Below are 15,718 nucleotides of genomic sequence, written 5' to 3' on the forward strand. Positions count from 1 at the left end.
AGCTTTTCAGCAGTGTAGCTTTTAGTTTGTTTGTTTTAAGAGTTGTGCAGAACATATTTGTTCATTTCTGTTTCTGTCTTCACTTCATAAAGGTTAAGATCTAGGAAAGCATGTCTATGACTCTAGGCACCCGAGCAGTCCTTCTGGGGCTACTCGCCACTACTCATGTTCTTGAGTACTCTGCTGGGTTGGATTTACATTACCTAGATAGGATGATGCAATGCGCCATCAGGAATCATTCCTCAAACTTTTAAATATAAGAGAAACCCCTCGTTAGCAAATTCCTTTTCGGCCCAATCACAAGTTACAAAAGTTGTTATTGAACTCTAATATATTGGATTATATCCTAGGGTGCCTTAAACTTTGTGACTAAAAAAGCCCCCAAAAATTCTATTCGATTTTCCAGATGACCAGAAACGTTGCTTAACTTCTGGAAGCAATGAGTTAAATATGCCTTGATATACTGGTTGTAGACAGTCAATGTGATTATACTCCATGCTGCTTTAGCCATTTTGATCAAAAACTATATCTGATAGGGTTGGAAAGGACAAATTACCTACTCCAATTGTCCTCATACTGAAAAAGATTTGCCTCCACACTGTTGCTACAAGAACTTTATTTAACTGACTGTTAAGCATCACTAACAACAGCTCCGTATCTCCCTAATCAAATAATTCTATTGCTAGTTGACCTTGCCATTAAAAATGTGTACTAGGTCTACCTTCCCCCCCCCTCCTTTCTTCCACCCCCACCCCCCCAGCTGTTCCAATAAGGTCTTAAAAGCAGAGGCTCAGCCTGTTCTGCATGGATATTAAAGATCCTCTGGCATGGTACACAGTAATGTGGATTTGCCAACATTTCTCCTCTCCAAGGCCTCAGTAGGAAAAACGATCACATTCATGCTCAACTGAAAGCACTTAGTACCACCTGACACCCATTGACTTCAGTGGGACTCTGTGGACAGAGGTATTGTTCAGCATGAGCAAGGGTATCCAAATCTGGCCCTAAATTACTTGTATTTTTTTTTGAGAGGTTTTAAATAAAATTGCTCTTTCAAAATGAATACCTCATCCATGGAAGCTCTCTTTTCCCTTAAGAATTTTACTCAGAGAGCTTCTAAGCCCCTTAAACTTCTCAATTGGCTCCTACCAGGACCAAAGGAAAAAAAACATTTGGGGGACAAACAAATATTTTCACTTTAAAACTTGTAACTTTATAGCCATGGGACAGCCTTTGAAATTAATCCAACCACACTGGCACAGGCATGTCGGATGGATGTTTCTGCTAAAGTCTCAGCAGTGAAATAATTAGCAAAGTTGACACTTAAATTGCCATCACTAGGTTTCTCCTCAGTGGGTGACGATTCCAAATGGGTGTAGTCACATCTCCCAGAACTACTGTTTCCATGTTTCTACAGGCTCAGCAGGGAAGTTTTGCATGAGTTCACATTCAGAAGGACTAGACAATTTTTTCCAAAGGAAGCTTCAATTTGTTGTTTGTTTTCAGCGTTTGCAGACACATTGGAAATACCAAATGCCTGCAGAGAGATGCAGAGTCCACACAACAGCATGGAACGGTGATGGCACATTTCTTATTAGATTCTGCATTCTGTGAATAGAATCACTGCCCCTAACAGCTAAGCTTCAAAATAAAACTATTAAAACGAATAGGGAACATTCATTGATACCTCTCTTGGCAAGACTCAAGACAACTGTGCATTGGCTGAAATGGTAGAAGATCTCTCCACAGCAAAAAGAGCTATTTATGTTTTTGCTGATGTTGGTTCTCTCAGTGAATGCTTAGTCTCTGGAAATTACATCGAAATCCACATGAAGACTTATTTCCACATTTACAGCTGCTTCTCCAGGATCCGAGTCCCTTTAAACAACATATCTTTCCTTAATCTTATCCGAAAGATGTACAGACTATTGTCATCTTTTCGCCAAACTGTGCATATTGAATATTCTGTTTCCTCAATAAAATGGTACCAATAAAATCTGGATAACTTCTCTGGAAACTGAGACAGCAATTAAGATATATTGCTCTGATGACACTTTTCTTCCTGTAAAAAGCATAGAAAACAGTTTTTAGAAGAATATTTATTAGGAGCTAATCAATAGCCATTTGCTCTCATTCTGAAGCTACTTTTAAAGTTGGCCAAATATTGCCTCTATGGGCAATCTTTGAAGAGATTACTTTTCTGCAAGCAATAATGATCTCCAGACAAAGCTAACATCTTGTTTTATTAAGTCTGACTATCACTGTCATGGTCTAGTGATAGATAAATTACGGGGGAGAAAAAGACAAAGTCCACAAAAGAGGTCTTAATCAACAGGATATTAAGGAACGCTGCTGTATTATCAAGTCCCCCAAAGCAGCAGTTCATTATTTTTTCCTGAAATCAGTATAATTAAGTGTTGGATATTATTCAAAATGGACGACAAATTCTACATAAAGTCTGTATGTAGAAACATGTGGTGTATATAGTTAAGAAATGTATATAAGCAAAAATTATCAACTAAAAAAAAAATCTGTTTTATAAACACATTTCGTGTGTGCAAATATATACATATTGCATTTTGAATCTTTAAAATTGATGACACACTTACAGTTCCTTCTCAGGAAAATGGGCACCCACACTGTTCCTGCAGAAGCGTCTCCATTATTCTAATACCCTGTAAAGAATGCAGACAAATCACAACCTACATATGTATCACATGTATTAAAACCGACACTATAACATGCACACAGATAACTTAACTTCAGATCATCCAAACAATGGGATGACGGTCAAATCTGGAAAAAAAACAATTTACTGCCTTATTATAAAATGGCAATAATTCCATTGTAATTTTGTCTGTAGCATTATTGGGGCAGCAGTGCAATTATATAGCTTGGTGTGTGCATATGGGGCTGTGGGGAGATGAGGAGGAGGAGTGTTTACATCATATTGTGCCCACAGCATTCTAGTCTCACTGAAGGCACTTTGGCCTAGTGGCTAGAGCACTGGATTGGGACTCAGCAGATCTGGGTTCTATTCCCAGCTCTTCAACTGGATAGCTGGGTGAACTTTGCCAAGGCCTTTCACTTCTCTCTGCCTCAGTTTCTCCATCTGTAAAATGGGGATAATGCTTACCTTTGTTGTAAAAGGCTTTGAACTCTATGGATGAAACATGATGCATAAGAGCTGGGCGTTATTTTTAATAAAGGAGCATCAGCTAAACACTGCTGGAAACTGGGGTAAACACTACTAGTACAAATGACACTTGCCGTGTCTACACTAAAGGACTACACCAGAGCAAGACACAGGTTACTTGTCACTGACTGCTGAAGTGGGGGTTAATCCTCAGGACAGTCAATGTCTTAGGCAACATACATTAGCCTGTTCTTTTTATTGATTCATTCAAACATTTACTAAACTATAATAATCCAATGCTCTGGGAGCCCCTGAATCTTTCGGAAAAATGCTAAATAAGCAAAGAAACCCAGCTCAAATCAAACAAAGTCAGTGACAAGAACAATAAGTTAGCCTCCCCATACACTCCTCATGTCACCACTAACCAGCCCTAGCCCAATACCAGGCAAAGGACAAAAAGCAGGCCTTATAGCGTACCTGTATGCTAACCAACTTGGGCTGTTACAGTGCTAAGGATGAAGAGCCCTAATGGAGTACGCCCTGCCAGACTATATATAATGTTTGCTACTACATGTTCAGATCCTGTTGGTGAAATCTTGGCCCCACTGAAATTAATGGGAGTTTTGCCATGTCTTCAATGAGGTCAGGATTTCACCCTGTGTATTCTTCTGTTCGACAAGCTGAGAAAATTCTTGCTCAGTTCAAGTCGCTGTGGTGGAAAATAAAAAGCAATACTGGTTTTAATAAAAAGTTTAAGAGCACTTCTTTACACAGCTCTACATTAAAATCAGGTGAAATTTTAGAAATGTATATAATAGCTTGCCTTCCATGACTATTCTTTCCATAGGAAGCGAGAACTGGCTAGCTTAGCCCATCAGTCTAAATTAAGCATACCACCATTTACAGAATAGAGCACTAATTGACATAGTGAAGACTCTGAGGTTTGCCTTGGGAATTTAAAAGTGTTATTTATTGAATCAATTATGTTCGCAGTGTGACAGCTGCTTTTTCTTTTCTCTTCCTCATAGCATTGCAGTCTTTCAAGCAGAATTGTTGAGGGGTGGGGAGAGAATCTATAAAACGAATAAAAAATACTAAAGGACAGGTACAAGTCATTACTGAGTAACTTTTCAGTGGAGAATGACTAAATCAAAGACTAATCAATATATTCCTTTCAACTAAAGTTCAAACACTTAAATCTCAGCCCCAGGAGATCAAGCTTAAAGGGGCTAAATTTGCACTACTTACAGCGCAATGATGCACTTGAAATGCAGCACAAACATTGCTTACCCATTAAGCTGTCCACCTTTATAGATACAGCTTAAAAGCTTTTCTGATTGACAAGCCATAGAAGAGTTTTATTTTTTCCATGGTAAAGATTTTTTATTAATTTATTTTTTTTACTGCAAGAATTTCTCTTTTCTTGCAAATATCTAGATACTACTGTATTAGTTTGTGTAACAGCCAAGAGCTTACAGAGTTTGGTTGAAGTGTCACACAGGACATCCGATATCAAAGAAGGTACAAAAACAAACCAAGAGGGTGGTTGACAAAATAAATAAGGAAAGTCTGATGAATGGCAATCTATGGGACTCTCCAACTCCATAGAAACAACCACGTTAAGGAACCTTAGCTGGTAGTTTATAACCTAGGTGAAAACTAATATAGTCTCCAAGCTACTTTGGACCGAGATCATGTCTGTAATGTACCATGTACAACTACTGAACTGTATAAATATTAAATAAAATATGATATTAAGTGGCTGCTTGGAGAATTTTCATCTTACGTAGAAACCATAGATTTGATTCTGATGGGGGAAAAAAAAAAATATCTAGGTCTGAATGTAAAATTCATCTCCACTTCCAGTACAAAGCTTTGTAACCTCGATGTTTTTGATTAACTAGCTGCTTCTTACAATAGTCTCCTCTATATTCTTCTAAACCTATGAAAACAGCATCCTAATATCTCATGTTTTTTGTAACCATGACAAAAACATTTGAGAGATTAAAGAAATATTTGATTATCATTTTAGATTAATTAGATCAATGGACACAACTCATTTATATTTCCATCTCATTATTTTTTTGGCTGTTCTTGGCATCAAAAGTTAATCTAAAAATAATATTCCAAGAATGGGCAATAATACAAACATTGCAGGGCTTTAGAGACATTGGATAAGACTAGAATCAACACACACTGGTATGCATGGTCAATTTATAAAATGGCCTTAAAACGGTTTTACTTAATACGCAAAAGGTAGATTGTATACGATTACCTCTGCAGATGATCAGCAATGAACCTACAAACCAATTAGATCACTTTTTTTTTTTTTTTTTTTAAAACAAGTGGGATAAAAATATGACTTGTTGCTCACCAATTCCCCTTCAAGCCAGTAAGCATCTTCCAGCAGCTATGTCTAACAATATTTAATAAACTGGAGACAAGAATTCTAATATTGGAGAGGCCTTCTGTCTGACAGGTGCCAGAATGACATGTTTTCATACCTGGAATTCCTGGAGCATATCTGTCCAGATTTTTGAATTATTCCTATAGACAATCTTATTGGCTACTATGTAGATGTACACTAGCCACAGATTTTTTTTTCCCCCCCTGCAGAGGAATCTTCAGGGGAAAAAATTATTTACATTCTTTACTTTCTACACTGACTAATGTAGCAACTCCTCAAGTTGATACATCACCGTTCACTAGATTATAAAGAGAGATTTCAGCCCCAACTCTCCATTGCTCCAATCCTGCACTTGGTGCTTTAAGCCACCTTTGCACTCCCAGAGTCTCAAAACCGCTGTACCTTGCACTCTGCTTGCTCAGGAAAAGCTGAGAATAGCAGGATAGTAACTCCAATGATTTGCCCTCTCCCTTCCCCAGCATGCACCCTATGCCATCTGGTCAGTTCTATGCTAGCAAGGGAACCCCCTATACATTTCCACCTGGTTTGGGGCTCCTTTACACTGTCAGAGTACCATAAAGGAGCCTTAGGGCAACAAGAAAAAATGAGCCCCCCACCCCCACCCCCCCAACATCTCCCTGTACTTAAAGTTCACTTTCCCGTTAAAGGCTAGTTTTCAAGCTCCAACTCCTAACTTCTACAAAACAAAAGGAATAATTCTGACACTTCACAGTTTATTTCCCCATCACAGGGTACAATTTTTGGTCAACATCTGAGTTAAATCAAAGAAGAAATTCTAGAGGTATGAGTCAAAGATTTCACCGTCAATTTTTTTAAAAAACAGTTTAACAGTTATTGAGATCATATCTCAGTAATGAAATATACTGAAAAAAAATCAAAATCACCTTCTCTAGTGCTCCATGAATAGAGAAGAGCCTTCTACTCCACTACAATGGGAAATTCAGAGATAATGAATACTGATTGTGTGGGAAAACAGACACCTGACTGTTGTCTATTCATAACTGTAAATATTAAGACAGCATTTTCACCTGCTCCATCTGAAGCCTATGCTCTATCTCAATGCTTTCCCCTCCAGTCCTTCAATTACACTTCCTACCACCCCACCGTAATAACCTCTCTCATTTTAATAACTAAAAATGTAGGATTTAAATGTGGACTAGTGGCACGGGATCGGTGGAAAGGATGGGTATTTCTCTGTAAACTCTTCAAAATCCTGACCACATTGCACTTCTATTTATTACAAGCACTACAAATACCAGGTATAATGAGGAAGTGTCTCTTTTTTGGCTACATGTTATAAATTTGGTACAGATACAAATCTGCATCTCAAGATTTATTAGGTCTTAATGAATTATTTCATAATTTCTTCTCCAGTGCAGAAAAAGGCAATTCATTAGGGGTAAAATGACTCTCCTTATTAATGGTCTCAAGATTCTGTCTTTAGGATTAATTGAATTACTACTGGCACAATTCTGACCAGCAGATATTTCTATATGAATTAATCTTCACATAGTGCTGGCTTTGGGAATAGAGTAAACCCAAAGCTATAGGAATCTTTAGAATGCAAGCATGGTCATTTATTAAGTATATGTTACTTTAACACTTTAAAAGATTATCTTTCTATTGCTGAAAGTGAGCATATTTTAGCCAAGCATAATTGGACCCGCCTCATTCCCCACTCTTTCTAATAGAAATCCTCACCCAAGGGTTTTCAAGAAATCCAAAGCAGTCTCTCCTAGCGCATTATCAAGAAAAGCATGGAAGCGAAAGGTACATAAATGTGTAATTCAATTTTGTTTAATTTGGGTTTTTCTTATCCACAGATCTGCAGCCATAGCCAAAATTCTCAAAGAGATTCCAGTGCAGCATTGTACAGTTATTGTGGTTTGGATTTTATTTTGTGCACTGACCCCAAGCTGTGATATACTAGTAAGGTGCTTAAAGTTTAACCCATTACAAAATAAAGATTTATAAAAGGTGTAAAAAGAGACAGTAGTTATTTAAAAAGAATAAGGCTTTTTAGGGTAACAAGAGTAGCCTAAGGGGGGAAAAAAAATGAAAACCACCATTTGAATATTACTCTGAGAGTAATACCTGGATCCATATTTTCAAAATCAATCAGTCTCTCATTTTTTAATCAGGTTCCCGAACCACCTCAGCTGACTCCTCTCAATTTGGAGGAGTAGCAGCTGTACCCCAAGGCTCTTCCAAATAGCCAAGCCCCTCACCCTGTCTCAGATAGTAAGCCCAGCCACCCTATGAAGAAACCTCACTTCCGCTGCTTGTACCCGCAATCTTGTCCTTTCAGTCATTACCCAAAGTTCACAACCATATGTGAGGATGGGGATGTAGAGTGACCTGTAAACGGAGAACTTTGTCCGAGAACTCAGCTTCTGCTTCACCACCACAGATCAGTACAGCGCCCGCATCACTGCTGCCGTCACACTCCCGCTTACCATCACTCATGAACGAGACCCCTAGATAGTTGAACTCTTCCACTAAGGGCAGCTGGTCCCTCTCTTCTGGGAGAGGACCATGACCTGTGATTTGGAGGTGCTGATGCTCATCCCTGCCGCTTCACACTTAGCAGCAAAAACATTCAAGTGCACGTTGGAGATCACAATCGGAGGATGCAAGGAGGACATCATCATCTGAAAACAGAGATGCCACCTCCGCGTTCCCGTACTGGATACACTCCACAGCTCAGCTGTGCCTTGATATCCTGTCTAGGAAAATCACGAACAGGAGTGGGGACAAGATGCACCCTTGGTGGAGTCCAATGCCCACCCTGAACGAACTCAACTTAATGCCAAGAATACGAACACAGCTCTCGCTCTGAGAATAGAGAGATCTGATAGCACGCAAAAAAACTTCTGAAAATCCTACACCCCAGAAGTCTATCATTTGTATCTGTTCCTAATTAGAAGAAGTCAACTTTGACAAATGCGGATCCTTCAAGTGCATTTAAAAAGTGAAATTACTCCTGGTAAAGAAAAAAAAAATACTGTAAATCAATGTTCCCTCTAATTTTTGACAGGCTGTGTGAGCAAAAAATTTCTTCTGTGCAAATTTTTGTGCGGGCGATGTTCCGCCGTGTGCGTGGGGTTTAGGATCTATGTGTGCGTGCACACGCACACAGCTTAGAGGGAACACTGCTGTAAATTTAGGTCAGTTACATTTTGCGCCTTATATAAGATTTATATCCCAATATGAAAATGCAGCACCACTGGTCACCCACCCACACTTATGTGCATCATAAAAGCAACATACCTGTCAAAACACTTAATATGTGTATTTTTTAGTGAAAAGGCTTAATTAAGCATCCCTTTCCTTTCTAGCTGATGAAAAGTTGTATATGGAGCCAGTTGGACACCAGCATATCCTCCTCCTCTTCCTCAAAACCCTTACCCCCAACGAATGTAGGAATTCTACATCATTCAATTTCACGGTGAATAATTTGCATGAGATTTTGTTTGTAAACCCAGATCTTCAATATGACATGCCTTCCTCAAACTAATGATGTTGGAATATTATTTCCTTTGGGATACACTTCTGGATACCAGAGGGGCTTTTATTTCATTTCCCTTCATAATTCTTACCAAAAAGACAGGATTATTGATCCATATAAAATTGTTACAAGAAAATTGACTGTTGCTATTGTAAATATATCAAGCTGCCTGAAGCAGCCAACATTACTCGGGGGGGAAAGTGCAGCCATACATGCATGTTTGTTAAGTACTGTAAGATGATTAGATGCAAAAGTGCTATAAAATGATAAGCTATTATTATTATTATTATTATTACAGTATATTAAATAGTACAATGAAATGTTAGCAGGAAAAAGTTTCAATGTCCAAAGGAAATGAGGATAATGAATTTAACAAAATTGATCTGGCAGTGCCCCATAATGCTTTAAAAATACATTTGGAAAATTACTATTACATATTCAAACTGTATCCCATTTCTTGTTCTGTTTATTATTTACAATAAAAGGAAAAGGCCAAAAAGTTATTTTTATATGATGGGTGAAGAAGCCAAGTTTAAACTCCTTATGATTTTAAAACCCAAGCTAGATTATTAGGGATAGGCAGAATTTGACAGATTTAAAATGCAATTTTAGGAACAAATATAAATAATAAATTAAACCTACCTTCTTGACTCCTTGATTTAGAAAGGTTTGAGCAAAAGCTTCCAATACACAGTTGAGCAACCCTGCTCCGGTAATGGATATCCTGCCTCTCTGGATGAACTCAGTCCTATAAAACAAGAATGTAACAATTGTATCCCTCTCTTTAAATGCATGGACAGTAATACTATGATGAACTATATGTTAGAAACAGACATAAAAAAATCAAAATTCACTGCTTAGATTCAGACAAGTGGATCAGAGAGGGCACTATTGTGGGCAGGGAAGAACAGTGTTTTTGTCCATCATCGGGGGAGACATTCATATTGTTATTCCTCAAAATGATTTTGTTATTGTTGTAAAATTAATGGTGGTGAAAGGTGTAGCTGGAATGGTGGGTGAAGCCCACCACAATGAAAGACACACACCCCTCTTCTTGCTGAGGTTGGGCCATACTGACAGCTTTGAACACAAAAGTTTGTTTTGCAAAACAAACAAGCAGCAGCAAAACAAGCTTAACTGCCACCCAGAAAGCCTCAATCCTGACCTGGATATTTCTCTTCTAAATGTCTGAGAATAGTTCAGTCTCTATGACCTTGCTGAGGCTGCCGACCAGGTAGCCAGTTGTGGTGATGTGACCTTGCTCAGTTTCTCCAGGCCTCAGTTCCTTATCTGTAAACTGAGCTGAACCAAGCTCGTTTGCTTTTGTCCTTCAGATTGATGTAACTTAATACAACAATGTAATGGAGTCAAAGAAAGATCATTTTGGAGTGCATAGGTGCTGGAATTAGGGGTGCTATGGGTGCTGCCACACCCTCTGGCTTGAAGTGGTTTCCATCATATTCAAGGTTTACAGTTTGGTTCAACAGCTCTCAGCACCACCCTCTATGCAAATTGTTCCAGCTTGAGTGTGTAGGAAAATTGTCCTCAGAAACAGGAATGTGGCCACAAGAGATAATAAAGCCACCATGAAGACCCAGCCCCATCCAGTCAAGATTTATTTATTTATATTTCTTTTTCATGGCTCTGGGAGGAAGAAGAAAAAAAAAAAGCTCATGGAAAATATTGATCACTGATTGATTCTTGTAGCACACAGCTGGCAATGCCACATCATTACAACAACATAGTCACAGGGAGAAGTCTATTAATGAGATCCAGCTACTAAATTATTGACTAGTTAAGTACTGCAAATTTGGCCTAATTGTTTTCGTGATAGGAGTTTAATTAAAGTGCCTTTAGTACAAAAAGCCTAGCAATATTCTTATTCAGACAGTGTCAAGGAATGCTCTCACAGCTTGCTTGGGCTTTCAAAACTAAAATTAAAAGTTATATCAAGTGTGAGGTCCTCCAGCGACGAAGCTTTTGTTATGTGAGAATTTATGAAGTGTCTACATATGGAGCAATGAATGCATTTGAAATGAGTTTAGGACCCTTCATTTTCAGTTTTTATTTAATTTAATTTTTCCCAGTGTTTATTACCACAACAGCAAAAACAGATGAAAATGAGTGCTAAAAACTATTAATACTTTTTCTGAGTAAATATCGGGGTTTATTGTGGTGGATGAAAAACGGGGGCGGGGGGAGGAGAGTATTCAGTAGATTAATGCTTTGAATTCTGTTCATCAGTGTGGTTTGCTGTTTTAGTTCTGCAGAACACAAAACACAATGCCACCTCTGAAGAAAACAAACATTCTCTCTCTAATCCCCAAATAAAACTTTTCATTTGAACAAACAGTTTACTATTGTAGACTTAGAGCTAGTAGCCTATAAATATTTACATTTAATAATTGAGCCACACCATTTGCAGCGCATACACTCAGCTTCATCCCTTTTCTTTTTTTTTTTAAGCTTTTGACTACTTCCTTGTGTTCTGAAACATTCTGATACAGATTTTCATTGTCTTCCCATTTTAGTGTGTCAAATCTTTAAACCGTTATCTGCTAACAGCTTGAAATGTGTACATTGTGGGCATGAGATTCATTAGTACATTCAGATGCGCACACACTTCAGAACTTGCATACGTGCCTGTCTGCTTATTGTGTGTATCTTCTAATATAGACTAATACATAGCCTTACTTCAACAGGCAGCTTTGCATATACACACAGACTAATGTATTATCGTAACACAGTACATTGCATGATATATGTATTTTTCCTAATAAAACAAGTGCGTGCGTATAAATAAAAATAAAAGGATACAAAAAGTAGGGTGGAAAAAAATATGAATAATACTTTTTGTAAAAACGCATGAATTTTTTTGTTAAAAATTGTTTTCAGTTTATACCAAAGGGGCTTCCAAGTATGCACATCTTAATGGAACAAGTGTGGTTCTCCCGTCCTTTCTGGGTCAAATAATCCCAGTAAGGTTCATTTGAGAGGATTTGGATACTCTTCTTGAGAGCCAAAAAGCAAACAAAGATTGTGGTGTGGGATTCCGTCCCCATTTCCTCTTTTTAAAAAATCCTTCCACATTCTGGAAACTCACAGGGCTCTTAAAAGCAGAGATAGAAGGTCAGAGTGTTTGTGCTGTCTTGAATTTCAAGTATTTATGGACCTAGATAAATTCCTTCCACAGAATGTAGACTAGGGGAATGGCTCTGTAAAAATCTAGCAATTCAATCCAGCACTTCTATAAACTGTAATTTCAAACACAAGCAGCCCCATATCTGTAAGAACAAGGACACTTTTCAGATAGTCTGTCATAAACTGATACCAAAGTATTTTAAAATTCATGGTGGGCGGGGGCCGAGAGGTGGAAGAGAAATGAAAATTGTGAAGTCTGAACCTTGCAATATTTACCAGACAAGCGGTGTCCTTGATTGATTAGATGGAATACAAAACATTTCAAAACCTTACAACACTTTGTTTTAGGAACATATGAAAAACCATAGTGTAACAAGCCAAGAGACCATCCCCTGTCCTCTCTCTGACAGTAGCATATATTAGGTGCTTTCAAGTATTGGGCAGGAGGACTTGCACCCAGCCAATTCTGTAATACTGTAACACTAGAGAAATTTCTTTCTGAGTCCAGGTGCTTTACCAACTTGTCACTTGAAGCACAAGGATTAATAGCCCTTATAATTGTTGTCCTGGCTGTGCTGCACATTTCATAGATTCCAAAGCAGAAAGGACCATTCTGATCATCTAGTCTGACCTCCTGCATAGAACAGGCCACAGACCTTCCCCAAAATAATTCCTAAACCAAATCTTTTTAGAAAAACCATCCAATCTTGATCTAAAAATTGCCAGTGATGGAGACTCCACCATGACCCTTGGTAAATTATTCCAACAGTTAATTACTCTCAAGGTTATAAATTTACGCCTTATTTCCAGTCTGAATTTGTCAAGCTTCAATTTCCAGCTGTTCGACTGTTTTATACCTTTCTCTGCTACACTGAAGAGTCCATTATTTGTTCTCCATGTTGGTACTTACAGATTGTAGACAAGTCACCCCTTATCCTTCTCTTTGTTAAGCTAAATAGATTGCGTTCAAATCTATCACCGCAAGGCAGGTTTTCTAACCCTTCCATGATGTTTGTGGCTCTTCTCCAAACCCTCTCCAATTTCCCAGCATCCTTCTTTAATTGTGGACACCAGAAACAGACACAGAATTCCAGCAGTGGTTGCACAAGTGCCAAATGCATAGATAAAATAACCTCTCTACTCCCACTCAAGATTCCCGTTTATCCAGCCCAGGACTGCATTAGCGCCTTTGGCTGCAGCCTCACACTAGAAGCTCATAACTGGACGATTATCCACCACAACCCTCAAATCTTTTTCAGAGTCACTGCTTCTCAGGATAGAGTACCCAATCTTGTAAGTATGGCCTACATTCTTTGTTCCTAGATACACACATTTAGCTGCATTAAAAACACATATCATTTGCTTGCACCCCGTTTATCAAGCAATCCAGATTGCTCTGTTTAAGTCACCTGTCCTCTTAATTATTTATCACTCCCCCAGTTTGTGTCTTCTAGGGACTTTAAACAGTGATGATTTTATGTTTTCATCCAGGTCACTGACAAAAAGTAAATAGCGTAGGACCGAGAATGGATCTCTGCAGATCCGTGCTAGAAATACCCCTGGTCGATGAGTGCCTGTTTACAATTACCAGAAGTCTACGTATATTGCATCAGCATTATTACCTTTAGCAACCAAACGTGTAATCTCATCAAAAAAGGAAATCAAGTTAGTTTGATAGGATCTGTTTTCCATAAACCCATGTTGAATGGTATTAATTATATTACCCTCCTTTAGTTCTTTAGTAATTTAGTCCCATATCAGCCACCGCATTATCTTGCCTGGGATCAACGTCAGACTGACAAGCATTTAATTACCTGGTCATCCTGTTACCCTTTGAAAATACTGACAATGTTTGCTGTCTTCCAGTCTTCTGAAACTTTCCCAGGTGTTCTAAGACTTATTGAAAAATCAACAACATTAACGGTCCAGTGAGCTCCTTGGCCAGCCCTTTTAAAACTCTTGGCTGCAAGTTATCTAGACTTGTTGATTTAAAAATGTCTAACTTCAGTAGCCACTGTTTAACATCCTCCTTTGGATGTTAGTGAAATGGAAAGTGTATCAATCATCATCATCTGAAGAGATTATATCATCTGTTTTTTCCCCAAATACAGAACAGAAATATTTATGAATACTTTTGACTTTTCTGCATTATTACTGATAATTCTACCACTTCCAACTACTAATGGGCCAATACCATTGTCAGGAGTCTTTTTGTTCCTATTATACCTAGAGTCCTTATTGTCCTGAATTCTGCTGGTATCAAGGCTGAATCCCAACTCTGTTCCTCCAAGTGGGGCCCACAAGGATTTTAAAAACTAATACTTGCCACTCCAGGCTTGTATTAAACTCCCAAGGTTACAGCTTTTCTCAGACCTTGTGTCAAGGTTCCTCCCCCACTCTGAACTCTAGGGTACAGATGTGGGGACCTGCATGAAAAACCTCCTAAGCTTATCTTTACCAGCTTAGGTCAAAACTTCCCCAAGGTACAAAATATTACACCCGTTGTCCTTGGATTGGCCGCTACCACCACCAAACTAATACTGGTTACTGGGGAAGAGCTGTTTGGACGCGTCTTTCCCCCCAAAATACTTCCCAAAACTTTGCACCCCACTTCCTGGACAAGGTTTGGTAAAAAGCCTCACCAATTTGCTTAGGTGACTACAGATCCAGACCCTTGGATCTTAAGAACACTGAACAATCCTCCCAACACTTGCACCCCCCTTTTCCTGGGAAATGTTGGATAAAAAGCCTCACCAATTTGCATAGGTGACCACAGACCCAACCCCTTGGATCTGAGAACAATGAAAAAGCATTCAGTGTTTTACAAGAAGACTTTTAATAAAAAATAGAAGTAAATAGAAATAAAGAAATCCCCCCTGTAAAATCAGGATGGTAGATATCTTACAGGGTAATTAGATTCAAATACATAGAGAACCCCTCTAGGCAAAACCTTAAGTTACAAAAAGATACACAGACAGAAATAGTTATTCTATTCAGCACAATTCTTTTCTCAGCCATTTAAAGAAATCATAATCTAACACATACCTAGCTAGATTACTTACTAAAAGTTCTAAGACTCCATTCCTGTTCTGTCCCCGGCCAAGACGACTACAGACAGACACAGACCCTTTGTTTCTCTCCCTCCTCCCAGCTTTTGAAAGTATCTTGTCTCCTCATTGGTCATTTTGGTCAGGTGCCAGCGAGGTTACCTTTAGCTTCTTAACCCTTTACAGGTGAGAGGAGCTTTCCCCTGGCCAGGAGGGATTTCAAAGGGGTTTACCCTTCCCTTTATATTTATGACACGCCCCCCAAATCTCAGCTAGGGTGAAACACTGGCTGGGATTTCTTCCTGGAGCTCTAGGAAAAACAGAGTTAATAAGAAACATGCATCTCTAAATATACTACCAAGTACATAAAGACTAACAATATTTTCTACATCTCAAGGACGATTTTAACCAGTTGATTCTGGGAAACTTTCACGGGAGAGTGCAGCAGCCACTTTGTT

The 15,718-nt window shown here is 38.6% G+C and overlaps 1 protein-coding gene across 2 annotated transcripts in view; it reads right to left on the reverse strand.

The window, feature by feature from the left end:
- Positions 1-761: 761 nt before the first annotated feature.
- The window catches only part of PRELID2 (PRELI domain containing 2), a 41,994-nt gene continuing 27,037 nt past the window's right edge, over positions 762-15,718 (reverse strand). Inside the window, exons 5-7 of one of the 2 annotated variants that reach the window (XM_084637678.1) lie at positions 9,715-9,820; positions 2,610-2,675; positions 762-2,062 (exon numbers count right to left, since the gene is read on the reverse strand). In XM_084637678.1, the coding sequence (XP_084493804.1) occupies positions 2,619-2,675; positions 9,715-9,820 (163 nt within the window). In that variant the 3' untranslated portion in view covers positions 762-2,062; positions 2,610-2,618. Of the gene's footprint in view, positions 2,063-2,608; positions 2,676-9,714; positions 9,821-15,718 lie in introns of those variants that run through there. The other variant, XM_084637679.1, reaches the window with a different exon arrangement.

Source organism: Lepidochelys olivacea (genome assembly GCF_965140295.1).
Source record: "Lepidochelys olivacea isolate rLepOli2 genome assembly, chromosome: 8".
In the NCBI taxonomy this organism is placed as follows: Eukaryota; Metazoa; Chordata; order Testudines; family Cheloniidae; genus Lepidochelys; species Lepidochelys olivacea.